At 51.4% G+C, this 23,977-nt stretch overlaps 1 protein-coding gene across 1 annotated transcript in view; it reads right to left on the bottom strand.

The window, feature by feature from the left end:
* Nucleotides 1-2,037: 2,037 nt before the first annotated feature.
* Fbln1 (fibulin 1) overlaps nucleotides 2,038-23,977 on the bottom strand; it is a 78,242-nt gene continuing 56,302 nt past the window's right edge. Inside the window, exons 16-17 of the mRNA XM_032919004.1 lie at nucleotides 21,954-22,085; nucleotides 2,038-2,380 (exon numbers count right to left, since the gene is read on the bottom strand). Of these exons, the coding sequence (XP_032774895.1) occupies nucleotides 2,241-2,380; nucleotides 21,954-22,085 (272 nt within the window). The 3' untranslated portion in view covers nucleotides 2,038-2,240. The remainder of the gene's footprint in view (nucleotides 2,381-21,953; nucleotides 22,086-23,977) is intronic.

Raw genomic sequence — 23,977 nt, 5'->3', positions numbered from 1 at the left:
GCCAAGATGTAAGCGCCCTGGTGCTGGGGTGAGCAGTGACCTCAGGGACCCTGAGTGTTCCCAGAGGCTGGGTCCGTGTTCTTGAGGGTGGCAGTACTAAGTGGAATTGCCTAGGCTTTCCAGCACTGGCACTTCCGGGACGGTGCATACTGCTGTGGGCCAATGTCTCGGTGAGGATAAGCACTGAATGTGAGTACCTTCCATGCCTGCCACAAGATCAGAGAGCTATGTATAAAGGAGGAGCCTAATACAGGACCTGCCAACGTCACTGACACTGAGTGACCTTTACTCACTGGTCTTACATGGAGTGTCAAGAGTTCAGGGCCAAACAACTAGGATTTGAACACTTCTATGTTTCTAAAAGGCTGCGTGACCTCCGGGCAATAGAGAGTCCCTCTGAGTCCCGTGTGGCTCTCTTGAGATTGGGCCTCACCATGCCCAATAAACAAAGTCCTATGTATCATGCCTACTACCTAGTCGGGGCATCTTTTGGAGATAGCACGGGTAGCAGCTTCTTTTCTTTGTGCTTAGCTTTGAGTCATTATCCACTGTCCACCCCAGGAAGTCAGAAATTCCAGAGCTCGGAGAGGTGCCTGACAAGGCCAGACATGGGGGAAAAAACAAACAAACAAACAAAAAACATGGGTCAGCTTCTTTTTTTTTTTTTCTTTTTTTCGGAGCTGGGGACCGAACCCAGGGCCTTCTACCACTGAGCTAAATCCCCAATCCCATGTGTCAGCTCCTTAGAGGACAGGCATGTGTTGCGGCTCAGATGTGTCTCTCGAAAGATTAATGATAAGAACGTAATCTTCAGAGCCATGTGTTGATGGATTTTGGAAGCAGGGCCTTTGGGAGGGTACTGGGATTAGATGAGGTCATTGGGAGCTTTGTAGGAGACCTGAGCTAGTACTCCTGCTCATCAGATGACATCCTGCCTCGTCATGGGGCAGGGAGGCCCTCACCAGATGTCAAGCCAGCATGTATACTTCCCAACCGCCATATATAGATATGCCAAGCAAGCACTTATTCTTTGTAAATAAATTACCCAGCTTTGAGTATTTTGTTCTCGCAACAGGCTAGGACACTGTGACAACAACGATTCCAGAGTGGGAAGCTTTTACAATCCATACATTGGAGCTCTGGCAGGCAGGGGAGACTCTGAAATGGCTTTAAGGGAGATTTGGGGTCCTTCAGTTCTTGGAAGACCTCTGAGCTAGCAGAAGCCCCATCTGGAGAGTGGGTAGTAGGCTGTCAGGAAGATCACAAAAGCTTGTTTACCCTTGTGAGGAAAGGTAGCTTTAGGGTACAAAGAAAGCCAGCCACCTCCATGGACACACTAGACACACCAGTCACCCCTATGGACATACCAGTCACCCCTATGAACCTGCTGGGACACACCAGTCATCCCATGGACACACTAGTCACTCCTATGGTCATACTGGGACACACCAGTCACCCCCATGGTCACACTGGGACACATCAGCCACATCCTTGAACATGAGGCCATACTAGCCACCCCCATGGACGCACAAGGAAGGCTACACTAGCCACCCCCATAGACCCACTGAGACACACCTGCTACCCCCAGAGACACACCAGCCTCCCCCACAGCCATACCAGGCCACACACAAACCTTGCAGCTCACATCTTTACCGAAGGGCTTTCCTTTGAACAAAATTGCAATCCACTTTTTAGGTGCCCCCAGGCATGCTTGTCAGCTGCTTCTGGGGAGAATTTATTGTACATTTATTTATGCACCGCTCTACAGCAGCCATCAATTTGAAGCACACAGAGCCCAGTTGGTTTTTCTCATTCATATATATGGTATATATATGAATATATATATATGGTATATATATATATATATACCAAAATGTCACCCCTTAAGCAGACTCAATGAGAACGGGCTACCTCTTGGCTTTCGGGTGGAGCGCTGCTTTGAAAACTCCTTCAATTGGTCCTTAGCATTGCCTAGCTCACAGGCAGGGAAAGGGAATAAAATTCAACCTTTGCATTAAAAAAAAAGCAAGGATTTAGCCACATGACTGAGCAATGTTTAAACAGCACAGTACGTCAGCTGGACTCAAGTGACGTGGCTCAGCTTAATGTATGTGGCCTTACAAACCAACATGAACCATCAAGGAACGCCCGAGGGGTACAGACAGGCACCTGGCAGTCACTGGGAGCAAGGACGTGGCCAGGCGGAGGAGTACACTCCTGGCCATGCTGCAAACCGGTCCTCAGAACCAGTACTCAGAGACGAAGATATGCACATTGACCACGTTCCGGTGGGAAACCACGCCTCCCAACACGTAGTTCATCTCCAGCTTCAGGACGGCATAAAATGGGCCCACGATGGGCCGCACTTGGCGCACGACACCTGGGGAGAGAGCAGAAGGCATCCTGTTGGGTGTCAGCAGGCACGCGGCAACATGGGTATCCGGGAAAGGGGTTCCCTCGGGAATTATGGTAGCCCGAGGCAGATGCTTGAATCACCAGGGTAACCATCTCCTTCCACCTGGTCACTCTGGGTTGTTTCCAGTCACTAGGGATAGGTGACAGTGAACTCACTACCTCCCTTCTGTCACACATAGCTTCAAATGGGAGGGAAGCAGCGAGTGTGGCTTTGGGGATCGGCAGGTCTGGGGCAGTGCCAGCACCCGCCCTTGTGGGGAGCTCCGGTTTCCTGTTTTACCATTTGTCTAATGGGGGTTCAAAGGCCCCAGAAAAGGCCTGAAATAGAATTGAGCCTTCTCTCCTTCCGTCCTTCCTTCTTAGACCCTAGACGGGGACCTTGGGAAGAAGAAAAGCAATAGTTTATTCCTGATTTCTGAGACCTTTGAAGACAAGGGTAGGTTCTCAACCTCCTTCTGCAGGAGAAGCAGTCTCCAGTCCCTATAAGACAGGCCCTTGGACCTCCTGCAACATGTTATCCAGATTCTCCAGCATGCCATCTGCCCACATATCACCCATAGACTCCTCCCTAAGCAAACCTGTGTTTAACTTGGGAAGCCAGCATTACAGACCTCCACAGGCGGTCAGCACCCCATTCTCATGCCCATGATGGCCACAGCATTGCGACCATGTCCCTCCAAAGGCCTAGAAGCAAATATGGCTTCTGTCAAAGGCTCGTCACCCTTTGCCTGTCACTGGGTCCCTCCCTGGGCTGGGTCTGCCTGCCAGGTTGGATGGGGTCACAATGCTGGCTGGGCCCGTAAGATTCTCAAAGCTCCTTTGAATCCATACATGACACTTCTCCTCCCTGTAGGCCCCAAGCCCACAGGGTGTCTGTCTGCCAGCCACTGTGACATTAGCCACTGGAGAGCAAGGGTGTTCTTACCACTCTGCTCATGGCTAAAAAGCTGCTACCCATGCTATTGTGAGAGGCCAAGGAACCTGTGATCTGCTACAGGACAGTGGTATGATAAATGTCTTCAAGCTCTATCAGATGCCGCCTCCTCGCCACTAAGCAGTATTTCAATATAGTTTTATGGGGACAGGATAGATGGCTCAATGGTTAAGAGTGATACTGCTCTTGCAGAGCACCCAAGCTTGATTCCTAGCACCCACACTGAGTGGCTCACAAACACTATATGACTCCAGCTCCATGGGATACAAAACCTCTTCTGATCTCCCATGCATATATACAAATAGAGATTTAATTTCTAAAATATAAATATTGTATTTTATATAACATATATTTCATTCAAATAGTGTATATATATATCACACATACACACACATATATATAATTGATTGTGTATAATGACATATAAGATTTCAACATATAACATAGACATTGTAAAGTCTTATCTCTTTGAGGGAGTGGGTTTCAATCAGGATCTCATGTAGCCCAGGCTGGCTTTAAACAAATTATGTAGTAGATTATGACCTAACACTCTTGACCCTCTAGACCCCATTTTGGGGGATTATAGCTATGTATCACCATGCCCAACTTGAATAAAATGTAAAATGATAAGGGCCATGTTATAGTTTCATTCTGACATAGTATTTATATGTTGATCATACTGTCACACCTACAGGTTGCCATGCATGTCAATCTATTTTATTTGAGTGAGCATTCCTCCCCACAGGGTCCACAGTTCAGACACATAGCCATGACAGGGCATGTGGTAGGTGCCTGATATTGAAATACATAAGAGTGGAGAGGGGGCTGGTGAGATGGCTCAGTGGGTAAGGCAATTGGCACACTAACCTGATAATCTGAGTGTAGTGCCTGGCACACATGGTTGAAAGCGTGAACGGATTCCTTAAAGCTCTCTTCTGTGTATCCACATGTATGTGTGCGTGCGCGCGTGCGTGTGCGTGTGCATGTGTGTGTGCGTGTGTGTGTGTAACATAAGGTTTTAAAAAAGAATGTAGAGAATGCAGTGGTAGTTGTAGAAGGCGGGTCTGGGTCAGAAAAGTAAGCGAAAACTCATGTGTGGGGCATAGGGATTGAGCTTGAGCGTGGCCGACCTGAGTCAGAGGAGTTACTTAACGGCTCTGAGTCTCAAATTCCTTTTCTGTGGACAGACATAAAACCCAGCAATTTCCAAAACCAGAAACCAAACAAACTGGGGGCCCAGGCCTGCAATCTCAGCCACTTGGAATGTGAGAACAGGAGGATCGAGTGTTCAAGGCCTTCCTGGGCTACAGCATGAGTTCAAGGCCACCTTGGGAGCTTAGTGAGGTCCTATCTCAAAATAAAGTTTTTAGAAAATGTAGCTTACTGGCAGAGCACTTCTCAGCAAGTGTGAAGGCCCTGGATTTAGTCCCCAGCAAACACGCACACACACACACACACACACACACACACACACACACACACGACGATTGACTATAAAACAAACAATATTTCAATGTGATCTCCGCACTCCAATGGGTAGGAAATATTTGCATCTAAACTTATCATATCAGGGAATCTACGAAGGGTCATTTCTGTCATATCTGAAGACTAGAACTCTACACTGTTGTCTGGTTTGTAAAAACCACATGGTGGGACAAAGCACCAGAGCGAATTCTGCCTTAGTCAAGGGAGGACTACAGGGCCTCCAGGGGCCAGGCCTCATCACAGACATGAGTCACTTTCAGAGCCTACAGTGGCTCAGGATCTTTGCACAAAGCAAGAAAGACGACTAAAGGGAGCTCGAGATGCGGCCTGGGTTAAGCAAGAGCTTGTGTGGGTGCAGGCTCAAAGAATGCGTCCTTTCCAGCTCACCCAGAATCTTCTGTTTTCTGTCCCTTTGACCTGAAGTCAGTGTGGTACCTGCAGCGAGCTAGCCACTGCCTCTCTCAGCCCAGAGCTATCTTTCCCACACTAGACCCCTCGGAGGGCCTGGCCCCCGCCCTTCCCGGCTGGGCACACTTTCCTGCATCTCTGTTTTCAGAGACTAGATTTCCTCTGTCTCACTAGTTCAAGCCTGACTTTCACACTCTTGTCCTCACCTTGACTGAAACCAGAGCACAATGTTTCATGAAAGATGACACAAACAACCCAGCTGGTCCCCAGGGCCTGGCACTTAACAGCCACATTAATGGCTGGTTCTGGTCCCAACTTTTTATTCATAGCTTTCTATCATCTGCCATCTTCTCACTCACCTATCATCCATTTCTTTCTTTCTTTCTTTCTTTCTATCTATCTATCTATCTATCTATCTATCTATCTATCTGTCTATCTATCATCTATCTATCTATCCATCCACTTATCCACCAATCAGTGGATCCATCCATCCATTGACCCATCCACCCATCCACCCATCATCCATTTATCCCACTGACCTACTCGTCCATTAATCTAACCATTTATCTCATCAATTCTTCCAGCCATCCTTCCATCTACCCATCTGTCCCTCTATCCAACAGAGGCTAATCTACACAGGGAGATTTGAAGAAGTTTCTGCAGAGGAGTTCATATTTAAATTAGGCTGTGAAGTAAGCAGGGGCCCAGAGAGCAAGAAGGACATGTATTCTCAACTGTAACGCTCCACCTGCCCAGTTCAGGGGATGTTCCAGTTTGCCTCCCATTCAGGGCAGACTGCATTGCGCTCATGCCTGCTCCACCATCCCCCAGGCTTGGGCAAGCACCTGGCAGGAGTTCAGCCATGATTACTAAAGGAGATGGAGATTCAGAGGAAAGGAAAGGAAGTCAGTTCTTGAGGCCACACTAAGAATGCATCACTGTCTGGCATCCCAGGTGGCATTTCATTCTGTATGATCTGTTTTAAACTCCTGCAAATACTCTTCGAGAGCAAAGAACCCCTTCCTCCAGGGGGACCACAGGCTAGTGTGGGCTATGGCACAAACTGGGAGTCACGAGGCTCATTCTGGGAGTCAGAAATTGGCTGGAGGCACTCCACAGTTTCTCCTTCCTGTTCTCCTGAACTCAGGTCCTCCTGTCCCCATGGTCCCATCACCTTCCCGTGAGGAGCCCTACGACCACCTTCTTCAACATTGTACTTCTCATTCCACACGATTCTATTCTGTGATTGCCCGTAGCATTTGCCTTCTTAGAGCACCCCATGAAGGAGGCTAGGGCCTCCCATTGAAATGCTGTCCTGTGATACCCACTGAGAGAGCTTGGAGCAGCTACCCTAAATAGGATGTCTGTATCAAACCCCACCCCTTCAAGGCTCAGGGACCTAGGTAGAAGAGGAGGCAGAGAGATTGTAAGAGCCAGAGAGGTCATGTATGACTCCAAGGAAACCGTTTTCTAGACAGAATGGGACTGATGCATATATGTGTGAACTCATAGGGGCTGACAGCACACAGATGCACAAATGCAAATCAGACAAAACCGCAGCACTGAGACCAGGGTGGACATGAAGTTCCACCCCCAATCGAGAACCTAGATGCAACTGATACCTGCTGGGAGGGAAAGTCAGTTTTCTCCAATAAAAGGTAAAAGGTCACTGGGTATATCAACCCCATTCCAGGGCAGGCTTCATGCTCAGGAGTGGTTGACAAGCACAAAACAGACGCCATTGTTTCTCTGTGTGCATTTTGTTGGTGTTGAAATGGTTTGATTTTTTTGAGAAAGAGACAGAGATAGAGATAGAGAGAAAGAACATAAAGTTGGGTGGGTAGGAAGGTGGGGAGAATCTGAAAAGAGTTGGGGAACAGAAAATTATATGATCAAAATACATTTTACAAAATTTAATAAAATTAAAAATGTTAACAAACAAACAAATGTTTGTCCTGCAAGCACTGGGAGCTGTGGAAGGCTTTGGCTAAGGGCATATTTATTTGACTGACCTGTGGAGCAGCCTTTTTTACTAGCCTGACACGCTCATCCCATCTGGAAAGGTGTTCCCACCCTTTCGAAGGCTCTGGAAGAAGGGAGAGAGGACCCAGCAGATGGTTCACTGGGTAGTGCTTGCCTTGCAATCAGGAGGACCTAAGTTAGGCCCCTCAGCATCCATGTGAAGGTCATGTGGGTTGATGTGCACTGTGATCTTAGTGAAGGCCAGATGCGGGGCAGACAGGTGGACCCCTAGAGCTCAATGCCCTGCTAGCCTAGCCTACTCAGTGAAATTCTAGGCCAATGAGAGACCCTGTGTTGAACAAAAGATAGACAGTGCCTAAGGACAAATAGAAAAGATTGTCCTCTGACATACGCATATACACTGTGCATGCATGCACCTATATGCCATGCATGCATACACCTGTATTCACGTGTAATCACACCTACATGTGCGCACAGACACAGACAGAGAGAGAGAGGGGTAGGGTGGGGTGGGGCATGGTGCTGCTGCATTCTACAGCTTTAACCTTTAACAGCTTTCCAAATCCTCATCTTTGGCATTTCTGCTCCAGGTCCCAGGCGTTTCTGGTATTCCTCCTCAGCGTGTCTGTACCTCTTAGAGATATAATTAAGTTTGTTTTTTTCCCCCCATTGAAAAATGTAGCCCCCTGGAGGCAGCTCACCTTCACGTCTCGGCTCTGCTGTGTAACCTGAAGCTGATGTTCTGGGATTCTTGCTATCCTGAACGCAAAGTCCGCAGGTCCAAAAGGGGAAGTTTGTCTCCTGAGGTTGGTGATCGCCACACCCCCCTGAGCCCATCCGAGCTCCTTCCACGTAATTCAGGTGTCTATCAACCATTTGGAATGACATAAACTTGTCTAGGCTCTCTGCACACCTGACTGGCTCTCAGACATTTTATCCAGATAGCTGGAGTCAGACCCTCTGGTTCTCGGGCTGCCTCTGGCTGGCCAGTTGTGTGACCTTACACAAGGCCTCATGTGGTCTTTAGTTCAGCTTCTGTCACGAAAGGGCCGTGATTCGGACTGACAGAGTGTAATGGAGTGGACCGGGCTGTCAGAATATTTCAACTAACAAGATGATAAGTCAAGACACTGCGTGTGATGCTGTGGCAAGGGAACGGACGGTGGCTTGAGTGGGGAAAGGCACACGTGACAGTCTGAAGGCTACATGTCATCACCAAGCAGAGAAGAAGAAACTATCCCTCCCTGCTGCCAGACTAGGGGCGGAGTGCATTTATCTCCTCGAGGATCAGTCATTGTAGTATAAAGTCAAGGCATGGCTAGTCCTGCGTGCCTGGGTTCCTGATTTACTCAATGAACGGGTGCTGAATTCGTGAATTATGGGGTCAAGCATTGAATGTAACGTAGAAAGTGGGAAATGATTGGGAAATAGTGACCAACAGCCCAAAGCGTTGACATTTCAGATAGTGACCACCTGGGAGGAGAATGGGCAGGAGGGAAGTGTTGGGCTCTCTGCCTGGCCCCAGTGGCCACCTCCCCCCATGCCAGACACTGGAAAGAAGACGTCATTAGATCCAGCAAACCTCCCAGGATCAGAACCACAGGGCTGCGACAGGTAGCATGGGTCGGAGCAAGGAGCTAAAGTCAAGGAGGGGATACTGTTGGCTCAGTGAGCACTCCCATCCTGAACACACAGGGCCTACATGATGGGGACTTTGGGATGTTTGCCCACACATGTCCTGATGGACAGCAGAATGTTGCAGATGAAGCCAGGAGGGACCCCACATCCGAATGTGAAATTCATCTGTTTCACAGTTGCCTCCTGCACACGGTTACGTATGCAATATCCTTTGGAATGTTGCTGATGGAGGCGAGTTTGACCACGTGGAATACTCTTCTCGTGGTCTCAGACACCCATCAAATGTCAGCTTTTGGAGCATCTCTGTATTCGGGGGAGTGGGGAGTAAGAAATGTTTGACTTGAATCTATACACAACTAGGGTGCAGTTGGGTGGGGAAAGAGCCTCCAGGGCAGGGGTGGGGAAGACTCCCAGTGGCCAGGCTGAATTTGGTCCCCACCATCGATCTGTGAAGATGACCAGCTTCATCCATGAGGAGGGAGGAACCAAAGGTAAAAGATCTGAGAATAAGATGTCCCAAATTCTAGCTACCTAGACCATGAGTCCCAGTCCAGGTAGGACTGATCTCAAAGCTCAGCTCACTATGTGACACAACCCATGGATGCTTCCAGTGTACCCTGCCCTGCCCTGCCTCAAAACTACTCCAGCAAGGGACTGGAGAGATGCCTCAGTGGTTAAGGCCACTTGCTGCTCTTTCAGAGGACTGGGGTTTGGTTCCCAGAACCCATGTGGTGGCTCACGACCATCTAAAATTCCTGTGCTAGGACATCTAACTCCCTCTTCTGACCTCTGTGGACACCAGACATGCACACGGTACACAGACATATATGTAGGCAAAAACACCCAAACACACAAAACAAAATAAGTAGTTCTTTTAAAAATAAAAGCATTCAGCAAACTCATCAGAAGTATCTGGAATTTTAGAGCCATCACAGGAATTAGGGCTGTGTCTGAACTCCCCACACCCTGCCTTCCCTGCTTGCCCGAGAAACCCCATAATGGCCGGAAAGGAAGGAGGACAGGTGTCTCGGCTGCATATTTAAAATACCAAATGTCACTCAACATGTTTCAGCAAAACTCATGAGCCATATTTCGGGATTATTATAAACGCGCCCCGCCCCAAGTCTCCAGTGAGCAAAAGCAGATACATCAAGCAGACACCTGCAGGCAGCCAAGTGGAGGAGATAAAGCCCAGGGCGCAGCTGCCCTGGCGAGAACCGAGATGTGAAGAGGTGCAGCTTGGCTCTACACCGCCCTGACCCACATCCAGGACGGGGGAACCAGAATTCCTACAGCACTGGGCCAGCACATGCTAAAGACTGCTGGTTGTGAGTGGACCAGGACCAGTGCTCTCTGTGGTTTATCTCGGGTGGAAATAACACTCAGGGTAACCCAGTGACTTGCTGAAAATCACACAGCCAGGAAGATGCAAACCAGGACTTTGACCAGAACCTGGACCAATGTGCCTTCCCCCAAGCCGTGTTGTGGCTTTAACAAAAGAAAGGCAAGGAAGGTTTGGGTGATACTCTGGAAGGATGTGCTCCTACTTGTATTGAATTGGTCAACGGTGGAACTGTACTGGGAGGAGCAGGGTGCTGTGTCCTTTTCCTGTGTCCCTGCCTTGACCTCCACCCACCTGCAGAGTCCTACCAACCTCAATCCCAACCATGTATAGGTGGCCCCAAACATACTGAACCCCAATCCACCCTCTCCTGAACCCCTCTCCTTCCTTCCTGTGGCTGTCAGTCTCCACTCTCAACCTAACTGATGTACAATCACCCAGAAGACTTGAGAAGCACATCTCTAGGTTTCCCTGAGGATTAACTGGGGTGGGTGAGGCCACTCATGGGATGGGGACCCAGACAGTATAAAGCAGGTAAGGAGAGAGAGGCAGCACTGGTGCCCCCTGCTGTGCCCTGCTTCCGAGCTGCCATGAGGTGACCTAATCCACCGTGCCATCTCTGTCTTGCTGACCTGTGCCCCTGAGAACTGAGGGCTGAAAGGAAATCTCTCTTGTTTCTCTCAAGGATTTTGTCACTGAATGAACAAAAGAAATCAGAAAAGGAAAGGGCACGGCTGCTCTCAGATATGGTGGAGGAGGAGGTTTATTGTAGGTATGAGGGCACACATAGCCAGAGATGGGAACATCTGGGACAGTCCAGAGTTGATGTGACCCTGAGCCACGGGAGGAGAGAGGGGAGAGGAAAGAGGAGAGCTAGACCAAGAGACCAGAGGGTAAAGGATAGATAGATACAAAGGCCAGGGTGGGATTAGTTAGGGAGGGGCAGCCTAGCCCATGGGCTGGAGACGGTTAGGGCAGGGGGTGGGTGTGCCAGCCAGGAGGACCTTTAACAGTTAGGGACTGAAGGACGTTGGGAAAACCTGACAGTCAAGTCCAGTTTGATCTGTTAATGAGCACTTGAGCCATTTGTCTGGAGTTTAAGACCTAACAGTCACAACGACAAGAAAGCGCTACTCCCAAACCCTACCCGGCTCCCCAGAGCCAGGAATTTGGAGCGGTTCTGGTTCTCAGCTGATACTTTCTTCCAGCCTCAGGCTCACTCATCACCAAACTTCTTATTATCAGAGTTCTTTCCTCCAAACAGGCCCTTGGGCCGGGCCTCACTGTTTCCACTGGAGCTTGCAGCCCCTTCATCCCCACCTTCTAGAAGGTAAGTCTGGTAGCAGGGTCCTCCAGTGGTTCTGGATATGATGGGTATGAGGGCCTGGTACCGCCCAGTGGATGTTTTTGTGCATATTATCGGCCATGTGTGTGTGTGTGTGTGTGTGTGTGTGTGTGTGTGTGTGTGTGTGTGTGTGTATGTATGTATGTATGTATGTATGTGTGTGTGTGTATGTATGTATGTGTGTGTGTGTGTGTGTGCACTCAATAAACAGGGGAGGGGGCAACCCAATGATGGCTCCTTGGTCCTCTCTATCCTGAGTCTCAGCATTACAGCTTAGCAGCCCTTCCTGGGTGCCAGGCCCTTACCCTGACCCTGTTACCGGCTATTTCTTGTCTCTGTGACCATCTTGGCTTGCATTCAGTCTGGGCCCTTCTTTGTCTTTCCCCTCTCCACGCTCACGAGCTCACTCGCTCTGGAGGAAGGGATCCACCGCATGATTCCAGCCACATCTCTGAAGGGTTTTGACAAGCGCTGTAGACCCAATGTCTGAATGAACAGCTTGTGAGCCGTATACTTTCCTGTCACCCCATCACTGCTTCGGCGACTTACCTTACAGCCGTGCGAACCAGATACCTGCCACAGCCTGCCAGCCCAACCATATCCCTATCTGTCCACACCACACCCTTCCTATCAGACCCCAGTGGTTAGAGCCACTATGACATTGGCCTCCCGGGGGAAGCTCTAGGGGAGCTTCCTGCATGGCTCAGCAGAAATCCATGGCAAGGGCTTTCCTGCAGCTTTGAGGTCCCAAGGCCCCATCTCATTCTTCCTCTGCCTTAGCTGCAGCGAGCACATGTGCCTCGGGGCTTTGTGCGGCCTGTTCTCTCAGCCTCCAGTGCTCTTCCTCCAGCTTGCCCGAGGCTCATTCCCTGGGCTTCTCTGTCTTTGCCAAGTGTCCCCAGTATTCACATTTGAAGTGGTATATCCTCCCTGCCCCTTTCTGAGGTTCTTGTCACCACCAGACCGTATCATACTCTCGGCAGTGGGATAAAAAGTGGGACCGCCTTGTTCCCAACTGTGACCCGGAGAACAGCCTGGGGTGAGCCGTGAATGATGAGTAGTTTACTAAGAGGAAAAGGAGGTGGAGAGAGGATGGTGTGTGTTTGGGGTATGGGTACGGCTGGCCTGGGTGGGCACAACAGTAAAAGTTAACATTTGTGAGAGGCAGGGCTGGAGGTGCCAGTGGGCAGACCTGGGTCATCATGCAGCCTAAAACCTGGGTTTCCAGCCAGGCGCTGTTTAACTCGACAGTGATCAAGACAGAAAGACTGTCCCTTATGCTCTCCGTTCTGAGGAGAGAGGAGCAGGAGGGAACAGCAGATCTAGGCTGCAGATATCCGCCCCAGCCAGGCAGCAGGGAGAAACAAAGTTAACCCTGGCTGTCGTCAGGGAGGGAGCCAACCAGTGGTTCTCAGGTTCTACCTTGAAGAGTGGAGGCTGAACTCTTCCAACCACAGCAGGCAAGCACACTCCTCAAAAGGATGCATCCTGGGCTCTGCACTACTGCCAGACCACTGGATACAAGGTGACAGAGACTTCCTGTCTGGGAGGCAGCTCCAGGTACTTGTACCAGTAGCCATGAGCACAGGAAGGGTCTGGTGGGCAGAGCAGTATCCCAAGGGTTCACGTCTGGCTTGTTCAGAGGCCTGTCCCAGCACTGTGCACACATGACCCACCTGCAGCCCCACCTGCATGCAGCCCCACCTGCTGGCTGTGCCTCACTGTGCACACATGGTCTGTCTGCAGCCCCACCTGCTGCCCCACCTGCTGGCTGTGCTGCACTGTGCACACATGGCCCACCTGCAGCGCCACCTGCTGGCTGTGCTGTCATTCATCTACAGGCATCATCCGGCCTCACTCTGGGATGGGTAAGGGGAGCAAATAGATACTCCTTTGCTACATCTGGTCCTTTATACCTCTTCACTGACTCTGCGAGAGACATCTTCTCAAGACCTGTGCCAGACATCCTACCCACATATACCTGCAGTATACGTCTCCAATTACTTAGGCACATCTCTACAGGGACCAAGTGAGCTCAGAGGATGAACTTTCCAGATACTTGCCAGGCCAGCCTTCCAGTCTAACCTTAATGATCACCATTGCCCGGGAGTGAGGCAGGCATCATCCTGGTCCAGCTTTCTTAGAAACCGGGATAGTATCACCCACACAGTTTCAACTGCCTAGATCTTGTAACTGGCTGATGGCATATTTAGTGCTTAGCTTGGGTGGGGCACCCCATCATATCAGCTGTTCCTCTTTTGGAGTGGTGGCTGCAGGGGGCTGCTGGCCATCAGCTAGACTAGGCTTTGGGTCTAAAGGATCCCAGAGCTGTCCCAGCAGGGAAGACAGCACTGCCACTATTGGGCAACGGCTCGGGCCACACCCAGCAGGATCCCAGGGGGCATTTGGAGCCACCTGGGCAAGGGCCAGGACTCTTGGCAGTTCTTTATGGCCCTTTAGCATTACTTCAGTAGTCCCCTAGCAGAGATCACGGCTCTACCAAGCTCTTCCCCATATTCATGCCTGTGGATTGGGGGTGTATGTCTCTTGTTTAGTCCTTTGAGCATTTGCATCTGTGAGCTTGGGGGCGGGCCATCTCCTATGGTGCTGAGAGGCCTTAGGCAGTGAGTAGATCCTACCTTTGCTCCACCAGGCCCCCACACAGGGAGCACAAAAAGTGTCTGTCCTCTTCTTACCCTTCTGTCTGGCCCCCTTTGAGGGATACACCTCCCCGCCCCCTGCCCTGCCTGCACCTCCTGCCAGCCTCGTGGCAGAGTCAAGCCCTGGCCCATCCCAGACTGAGGAGGAGGAGGCTGGGCCCCTCACCCGGGAAGCAAGTTGGCTGCTGGCCAGGGTGTGGCCCCGGGTGACAGGGCTGTGCCTCCCGGAGAAGAGAAGGCGCCTAATCCCCGGGATTTGCCGTGAAAGCCAGGACAGGGCCAATCACTCCTCACCGGGCAGGGATGGCTGCGCTGTTGTTTTAGGTGGAGTTTCTGAATGTCGTTTGCAGTGCCCACTGATCCCAGGCCAAACCTGCCAAATTGGATTTCAGGGCAGGGTCAGTCTCTCATATTTAACCCCTTGGGAGGTAATGGTTTAAAGAGGCAGTTCAGATCCTCCTAGCTCGGCCAACAATGATGAACTGATGCCAAAGAGCCTACGAAAGCAAGACCTTAAGTCCCGAGTCAGTTCTTCTGGTCCCACTCTGGGGCCACTGTGTACAGGTGAACAGGTTGTACGCTACATACAGACTAAGCTAGGAATGGCGTCGCTAGGGTTTCGCAGTGTGTAACACGTTCAACTGCCCGTGGTGGTCCTGACACATACGACTCTTACCCTCTTGAGATGTGTAGCCAGTTTCTGAAGAACACCCACTTCCAACCGTGGACACCCAACGGATGCAGCTAGAGAAGCTGGCAGGCAGCATTCTGAAAGCGAGTGAGTGGCCCTGCTTCCCAGCCATCCGTGCAGGGCCTGGCACAGGGCAGGGTACACCTGCCCTTGTGAGATAAGTAAGGTAATCCAAGACTGGCAGGACAGGGGAAGCAGGCCCTCCATTTTGCTTTAGGCCAGGCCAGACTCACTGGCCCAGGCTACAGGACATACCTGTCAAACAGTTCCCAGGCAGTGAACTGGAGTGAACAGCCCCACACTGTCCCATCAAACCACTTGTGCACTGCCACCCAAGGGTGCTCTGAGTTTCCCCAAGGGGCTCACTTGTCAACAGCCCACGCAGGCAGAGTACTCTAACCTCGTGTTTAAATACACACATCACCTTGATCCTTATGGTCCCACGGGGCAAGAACTACTGTGTGGATCTCCTGAGAGGAAAACCGAGGCCCAGAGAATTTGTCTAATCAGTCTGAAGCTACAAAACTGGAAGTGAAGACCCACAAATCAAGCCCAGAACAGCTCTTATCGGGGCCTTTTGGAATCAATTATTGTACATGACCCTAAAAGAAGCAAACCAGCCCTTGGTACTTTTTTTAAACAGTATGCTTTGGTTGATGAGACCTTGGCCTTTGCACCCATAGATGAACCTTTAAATACTAGTTCAGAATGAAAAGTACTTCCGTGACCTTTAAGAGGAGGTGCGGGGGGGGGGGTGTTGGGGATTTAGCTCAGTGGTAGAGGCTTGCCTGAAGCGCAAGGCCCTGGATTGATCCCCAGCTCCGAAAAAAAGAACCAAAAAAAAAAAAAAGAGGGGTGCGGGGCGACAGCAGGTCATACCTCTAATGTTAGCACTTGGGAGGCTAAGGCAGGAGGATTGTCATGAGTTCCAGGCTAGCCTGTGTATTAAAACAAGACTGTATTTCAGGCCAAGGGCAATAAATAAAAGGTGGGGTGTGGGAGATCTGAAGGAGTCGGGGATACACTTGCGCCCAGGTGATGTCAGGAACATGGAATGCTTTTTTGCATTTAAGATCAGCATGTATTTTCAAATACTGGCCGGACCATTTCTCACCAGTGGGGCTCACTCCTTGGACACGGTCTCCGGTTCTATACCCCCTGCCCCCAAACCCCAGTGTGGGCCCTGCAGGTGGTTTTCCTCTTAGAGACATCTCCCTAGAAGACAGGCAGGCACCTGCACTGTGCAGACCGGCCTCCGTGATGGCCTTTTCACCACAGAGTGACATCTTGGAGTTCATGCCTGCTTGATCTATATCTGTCAGGTGCACCCACGGACCTCAACAAAGGCTCTGGTGCAGGCAGCTCCCTAACCCTACCCTTCAGGATAGCTGATGTGCGTGTCAAAAGCACTGCTCTGCTGCTGGTCCTGTGAGACACCAACTGTGCCTGCTCCCACAGGGCTCAGCTGTGTTCCTCCTGGGTCCATCTGACCATGACCCTGGACCTGCTTCTACCCCAGGCAGGTCTGGCATGTATAGCCACTCTCAGACATGACACTAGAGACCCTGGATTCACAGCATCTGACCCATCATTGCTGGACTTCTGTATTCCTCTAAGCACCCGATACTCAGAGGCCTCTCTCACAAATCCCTTTCTGGGTCACAGTGAAAGGGACTATGTAATCAGGGTGTCTCTTTCCTAACCTACCATAGCAACAGTGCCCAGACTGAGCCAGCCCATCTTTCTGTCTTGCATTCCAGCTTTCCCAGCCGTATGGGGCTTGTCCAGCCACACCCATGCGTGGGACTGGGGAGGCCACCCTTCTTCTCCCCAGGGATACCTAGAAGCTGTGTCCCCAATGCCATCTAAGGGGTGAGGAGCTTGAGGACAACAGAGAACAGATCTATAGGCCTGACTGATAGTTGACCACAGGACCCAGACAGGCACTCCCCATTTTTCCTCTGTAAACAACCATGCTTATTCCTTGATGCTGCATCTGGAACTGAGGAAGGGGTTCACTGCACAGTCTGGGTGACAGTTACTGACATCAGGTGACTCCAGAGCAAAACTTGGCAAAGTCTCTTAACCCTGCCCCTGCACCTGAGGTGGCACCTAGGGTCACGAGGCCTGACCCTGATGCTATATTACTGCATGGTAAGCCACCTGCAAGCCAGAGCAGAGAACCAATCAGGAGTCAAACATCAGGTGCATATTCCCATTCAACCTCCGGTCCATTAATCCCCATACATACTCACAGCCGCTCTCGGCCCCCTACACCCAGCCCTGCACACACACTAAGTCAGACCTTCTGGACTTTCCCAGAGTGTGAAGTCGAGAGGGCCACAGCAGCCAACCGGAGCTGTTTTCAGCTGGGAGGGTTCTGCCCAGCTTTCAAACAACCTTCCTGGATCACTAGTGACCCCAACAGCAACCTGACTGCCCAACCCTGGAACTGCTCAAGCACTGGAGCTCTGGAGCCTGGCCTGCCAGTCCACAGGCAGGTGGGGGGGGTGCAGAAGGACAGAAGGACACAATGCTGAGTGTCCTCACAAGTCCTGGTGTAGCACCTGCTAGAGCAGAGACTCATGGGTACTAGCTAGGTAAAGAATTGCGGGTGTTCCAGTACCCTGTCCCACCCCCAATGAACCCCATCTCCAGGTCCCATGGACCTTAGAAGGTCTTTACTCCTAAATGTCAGGTTGGATCCAGAATCCCAAGACTATTTGTATGGGACCCAGACCTACCTAGTGCTGGCAGATGCCGGTGGGATAGACACACTGGGTACATACTGCTCAGAAAGAGGCTTCATAGTGACCTCATGGGGGTCTACAAAGTGACCGTGAAGTGGGTGGCCTTGGTCTAGGTAGTCCTCCAACACCTCCCACCTCTCACAGCTGTATTCGTCCTCTAAGACACCTGCCTTGTGTGCCCCACTGTTAAATCAGCACCTGCCCTCACAGCTGTCCCGTAGATAACTATTAGGGGATCTCTCAAGTGTCTAAGGGTCCTGTAGAGGATGATGGGGTGCAGAGTCAGGATGTCAATGCCAAATTAGACTACAGGCCAAAAAAAAAAAAACCACAAAAACAATAACAACAACTAAAAAAAAAACCCCACCAAAGAACAGACAGATAAAAATGTATCAGCTGAGTGTTCTCAGCTCCTCTTGGCTTTGGTGAGGCTTTAGTAGAAATTCTGGCAAAGCTGACACCTCATTCTAGACAATTTCTTCTTTTCAATTTCTGAGAAACAGAGTCGGGAAGCTTCGAGTAGGCAAGGTAGAGAGGCCCAGGGCCCAGGTATCCTCTAACCCCTAGAGGCTCAGACGGGGCTCAGGCTGACAGTGAGTGGCCCACAATTTTTGTGGCCAGGGTTCCCCATTACTCACTCTACTCAGCTTTTCAGAGCACCTTGACTGCAGCTTGGGCTCTGCAGAGTGAAGTGAGAATTCCCGGGCAGGATAGGGAGGCTCTGTAGTAGCCCGAGCATGCCCGAGGCATTTATAGAACGTTTCTCCACAGGCCGGAGAAGCATCCCTCAAGTCTCACTGACAGCCGGAGAGAGAGGAATGCAAGGGGGCTTTGCAGAGGCATCATCAGCTCTGCCCTGAGCAGCATCTCCCTGATCCCCTAAAACCCAAGGACGACATTAGAGGAAGCCCGGCCTTTTTAGTACCTCCACCCCACACACACACTCCCCTACTCTCTCAAGCACTTCACTGTCTTGTCACTTTCAAGGGCCTGAATGCCATGGCCACAGGGGTCAAAGGGCCACAGGGGTCAAAGGTTCATCATCTGCTGCCTATTTTTGAGGGACTTCCAAACTTGGAGAACTTTGCCTATGCCAGCACTGGGCTTCTGTGGGTTCTAGCTTTGGGGAAGCCTAGGTTTGTGCTAATGTCTACTCCATTGCCAGCCCTTGCTGCCCCATCCATGAGTGGAGATAATTTCTTACATCCCAGGGACTGAATGCTGGTTCCCGAATGCTAGGCTCACTGGGGCTCCTGGATAAGTGAGGAGAGGCCTTGCCTCTCTGGGGAAGTCTTTGTAGGGAGTGTCCACATAGGTTGTGGCCTAGACGGACAGGTCTCCATCCAGCTCAGTGAGCAGGCAAGCACCCTGGCATATACAGGCCCATTGCCAGGGACACAGGAACCTCTTGAGCCTGGATGGGAGCAGCAGATGACAGGCCTGCGTAGTCCTGAACCGTACATTTGCTGATGGCCAAGCCTTGGGGGTTATTGCTTAAAGCGAGGTCTAAAGCCAGTCCTGCGCTGTTCAAACTAAATCAGAAGATACTCAGCCCTGCGTTTTGCTGTTGTAGTCTTACAAGGTCACTGGAATCCATTCCCTCCTTTGCCCAAGGGAGATCTTCCTATCCCGTTCCCAGCAGTCATGTTTGCAAGGACTGAACAACAACGCGGGGGCGAGAGTGTGCAGTGGTGGCAAGAAGCCATGAGTGCTAAACCCCATTCCCAGGGTTGCTTCATGTCGGGCCAAAACTCAGGAGAAAACTCCATCCCCACAGTGGTCAGGTGGGGAGCCATGGTTAGCTCCTGGAGGGACATCCCCAGGTACACAGAGATGTTTCTGGGCAGAAAGGGGGGGGGGAAAGAATTAGGTGACAGGCAATCTCGGGGAAAATGTTCCAAGCAGAGAACTGCGGCCGTTAAGACAAGACGTCTAAAAGCGGAACCCAACCACAAACACAGCCTTCGTCCCCCTCAGTACAACCTGCCCCACCTGGTCTCCCTCTCCGCCTGCCAGGTGATGTGTGCACCCGATGGAACGCCCTGTGAACTTGCTGAGGAGTGGAAACGGCTGGGCCACTCAGTAGGCTGGGAGATGAGCCCCAGGAATTTCTGAGAGCTGGGGATCCACCCCCATGCCGCCCAAGCCTAGAATTCCAAAGATCAGGGCACCCATGACCAAGCGCAGTGAGAGCAATTCTCATTCCCCAGGGCCTCGGCTGCATTCCATTCCCGAGAGACGCCCACTGCCTGAAGGTTACCTGTGGTCACTCATCACACCTGGAGCTATCTCGGGGCCAGCTGGGCCCCCGGCTCACTAAGACTGGCACCCTCATCCTCCAGCGGCCTTTGTCTCTCCTTTTGTGGAAGTGGTTGGAAAAGATGAGGCCTCCCGGCTCTAACACAAACAGGATTTTCTGATGTAGCAGATGGGAAGCCAAAAAGCAGACGCACCTAGGATTGTTCTGTCTGGGGGTGCAGCTACGTCCCACGCCCTGGGTACTGGTGCCATCATACCAGGACTCAGCTCTGCCCAACTTCCCAGCTTAGACCACTCCAGGAACGATTTTGCTGAGAACAGATGTAGAAACAGGGAGGGGCAGTTTCTGAGAGAGCTGGGGTAAGCTAAGGAGGTTTGACATGGCCCTGCAGGCTCGCTCGCTGTCTCAGTATATGGATGGTCCAGTACTCTCCTCTGGGGAAAGGCAAGCATGGGGGGAGGAGGCAGTATCTATCTCTATCGACACCGGCCAGCCAGGGCCAGTAACTCAAATGTTCAGAACGTAACAGGGAGCAAGCAAACTGGAAGGTTCACAGGGACCTGGGCTGTGTCACACCAAAGCAATAGACCACTCACTGGGCGAGCACCAGGGGGCTTTTGCAGGCCAGTGCCAGAGCACTTGTTTCTCACCCACACTTGAAGCAGGACAACCCCCCCACACACACACACCACCTCCCCTTGTCCATAGCTGACGGTGAGACCTCTGACGGCTGGCAACCAGGTTGCATGCCCTCTCCTTGGAATCTCAGAGAGAGGGCTGCTGAACCATTAATTGTAATTAACTAATTATCCTTGCTGCCAAACAGCGGAGGAGGAGGCCGGGGGTGGTGAGCCCCCAAATGACTCAGCCATGTTTACAACATGCAAACCCATTTAAGAGCTTGTAAAGTTGCTATAAATGGCTCTTTGGCAACAGGAGAATAACGATTCCCTTTCTCTAGCTGCCAGTACAGCAACTGTCGGGGTTGGGGGGGGAATAGCCGGGATGGAGGTTTGGAGATCCAACAGCGCCACCTGGAGGCCAAACTACCGAAGGTTCAGACTCTACAACCTGAGAGTAGGATACAAGGAAAACTGATGTCCAGAGGGGAGCGGGGATTACCACTCAGTTTCTCAAATGCTTCAAAATGTTCAGAGCGTGAATCTAAGTCAGAAGTGGCAGAGACCCTCTGGGTGCAGTCCTGACCTACCGGGCACTGGTGGCATCATACTAGGACTCGCCTCTGCCTAACTTCCCAGCTTAGACCACTCCAGGAGCAGTTTAGCTGAGAATAGATGTGGAAATAGGGCTTTCAAGGTGAGAAGATCATATTCAAGGTTCACAGGCAGCGACAGGGACCACAGAACCCTCTACGGAGATAGTGTGGCTCCCCGGCTTCCCTCACACCTCCCCCGTGGGTGTTCACCAGCCCCTGTCCCGGAGTCTGGCTCTTGATGAAACCAACACAGAAGGGTGCTCTGACTGTCCTTGCCTCGGCCTCCTTTTTGCTTCTGAGACACGGACTGTCCCGGGAGCAAGAAGAGCAGACTCCACACACTAAACGGGTAAGCAGTGACAGCTGGGTTCTTACCCAGTGACAGCTGGGGAGGGGTGACAAGTCGCTCGAGACTGCATGCCAAGTCAAGGTTGTTAGTTGCATGGCTAGGACTAGATCTGGGGTCCTCTGAAGCCCAGTTTGCCTTCTCAAAGCATCATGGGAATAGCAGACAGACCAGCTCCCACTGACCAAGGCCTACTGCCTGGTCCTGGCACACTCGAGACAGCCTTCAGTTACGAGACGCAGGATCTATTCCTCCCACCTACTTTGTAAGCGGGGAGACTGAGGCTGACAGGGTTTATGGGAGAGTCAGTGGTACGGCCAGGGTAGATTCCTGCCAGATTCTTTCACACTAGGCTCCCCAGACTTGAGCAGGGGCTGCAGGCTAGGACATGGCAGCCAGGTAGAATCGGACTTAGGAAAGGACCACTGATGGGAATGAGGAGGGTGCAGATGGCTCTGGGCTCCTCAGAGGGTCACTCACCCACAGTCATGCCGTCCTCATAGCGCTTGATGATATCAAAGGAGTCTCGAAGGTTCCCTTCTGTGATGTCGAAGATGATGTCAGCCTGGTTGGCAGGATACAGCGGCGTGACAGCCCTCAGAAAGATGATCTCTGCAGCAAGGGGAAAGGATGGCTTGAGAACACTGTAGTGCTGGCCCAGCCCTCCCCTTCTATCTCCTCCTCCCCTCCCTCCCTCCCTCCCTCCCCAGAGACTTGCCCCAACACCAAACATGACTGGGATTCACTCCTAAGGCAACATCATTGAAATCAACAACTCCCCATGTGGAAGGGTAGAGTCGTGGCCCTCACATCATAGCCAATCTTTGTTTTCTCAGTAGAGAAACTGAAGCAATTTGACAATTCTTATCTGCCCTGAGGTCCTGGGTCCAGCTGGCTGTGTGGGCTCAGCTGGGCAGTGGTGGCTGTGGTTCTAGATCACCTCGCAGTGAAGCAGTGTAAGATACCTTAGCCTTGGAACCACCATTCACATCCCAGCCTAGATCAGGGTAAACCTGTGGAAGTTCTTTTGCTGGGCCAGTTTCTTCATCTCTAAACTAAGGGGGGAAGCTGGCTATCTGATGCCCACTGAGGGTCCGCTCGGCACCCCTGGTTTCCTGAGGCCAAGACATTAACAGGTGTGTTAGCTGCCCCCGATTCAGGTAACCAACTCCTATGTCAGCACGGAGTGGAACACCATAAAAATGGCTGCTTGGAGGGTGGTGGTGCGGTGGGGAGATGGCTCAGCGGTTAAGAGCACTGACTGCTCTTCCATAGGTCCTAAATTCAGTTCCCAGCAACCACATGGTGGCTCACAACCATCTGTAATGGAATTTCAGCTGTCCTCTTCTGGCGTGTCTGAAGACAGCTACAGTGTACTCCTATACATAAAATAAATAAACTTAAAAACAAAAATTGGCTGCCGGGAACTTGGGAAAGACTTGTGTGTAAGTTTGTTGAAACCCCACTTGACACAGGGCAAATGTGAGCTGGGAAGACTCCTCTGGGAGAGTGAGCGAGTGGGAATGGAGTAGGGGCTGGGGACTTCCTAAGGACAAGGCTGGCCTTGTGGGTCTCACGAATTCCTCCCCCTCCCCCCAACACACACACACACACACACACACACACACACACACACACACAGCTGTCTGCTGATCCTGCATGACTCTTTCACAGTGTTAGCCCAGGGGTCATCTTGGATAACTCAGCGACACATTTTCCTGGAGAGGAAGGGCCTTTCTTAGCATGCTCTTAGTATGTTAGCTGGCACACAAACTTGCTGAATGTCTGATGATAAACTTAGTTGTGGTGGTCAGGGAAGGAAGACTCCATGCAGAAGAAATAAGGGGACTGGGGACCAGAGAACCCACAGCTATACACGCCAAGGTGTGTCATGAGTATGTGGTTCACTGAGGAGCTTGTAACCCCAAACTGCCTCAGAAATGTGCTGTGATGGCACCGGCCATGTCCTTTGGGAAGCACACAGAATTGTCATGTTACCCTGTGGCCTCTGCTTCCAATCTGGCTACTCCGTCCATCTGTCCCAGTCTCTGAGGTGTCTTGGCACACCAGACTCATCTATTAGGACTTCTTAACAGGTCTCTTGGGGTGAAGCCCCAGCTCCAGGTTTAGGCACCGGCTTATCCTTCCAGCCCTGCCAATCTGTCTTGGTCTTCAGCCCCACCACCTCCAGACCTTGGCTCACCTCCAGACCTTGCCCGCTGGGATCTGCTAGCAAGTCTCTTCTCTCCTTCTCCCACTTTGGCCAATAACCTACCCACTTCCCTCAGGAAATCCTCCTCAACTGCCCAGAGTTCGGCATGGAATCGACACTGAATGCTATTGACAGAATGAGTGTCAGCCATCAGAGGGGCTGCCAAACAGGGAAAGGCTGAGCAGCCCAGGAACTCGGATGGGTAAGGTGTGCATCCCACCCCGACCACATCCTACAGGGAAGGGCTCCTGCAGGACAGACTCTCTCCTCAATCAGAAGGAGGCTCGGAAGC

Source organism: Rattus rattus, chromosome 1 (assembly GCF_011064425.1).
Source record: "Rattus rattus isolate New Zealand chromosome 1, Rrattus_CSIRO_v1, whole genome shotgun sequence".
Classification (NCBI taxonomy): domain Eukaryota; kingdom Metazoa; phylum Chordata; class Mammalia; order Rodentia; family Muridae; genus Rattus; species Rattus rattus.
The sequence above is the reverse complement of the archived record's forward strand: the minus strand, read 5'-3'. Positions and strand labels throughout refer to the sequence as shown.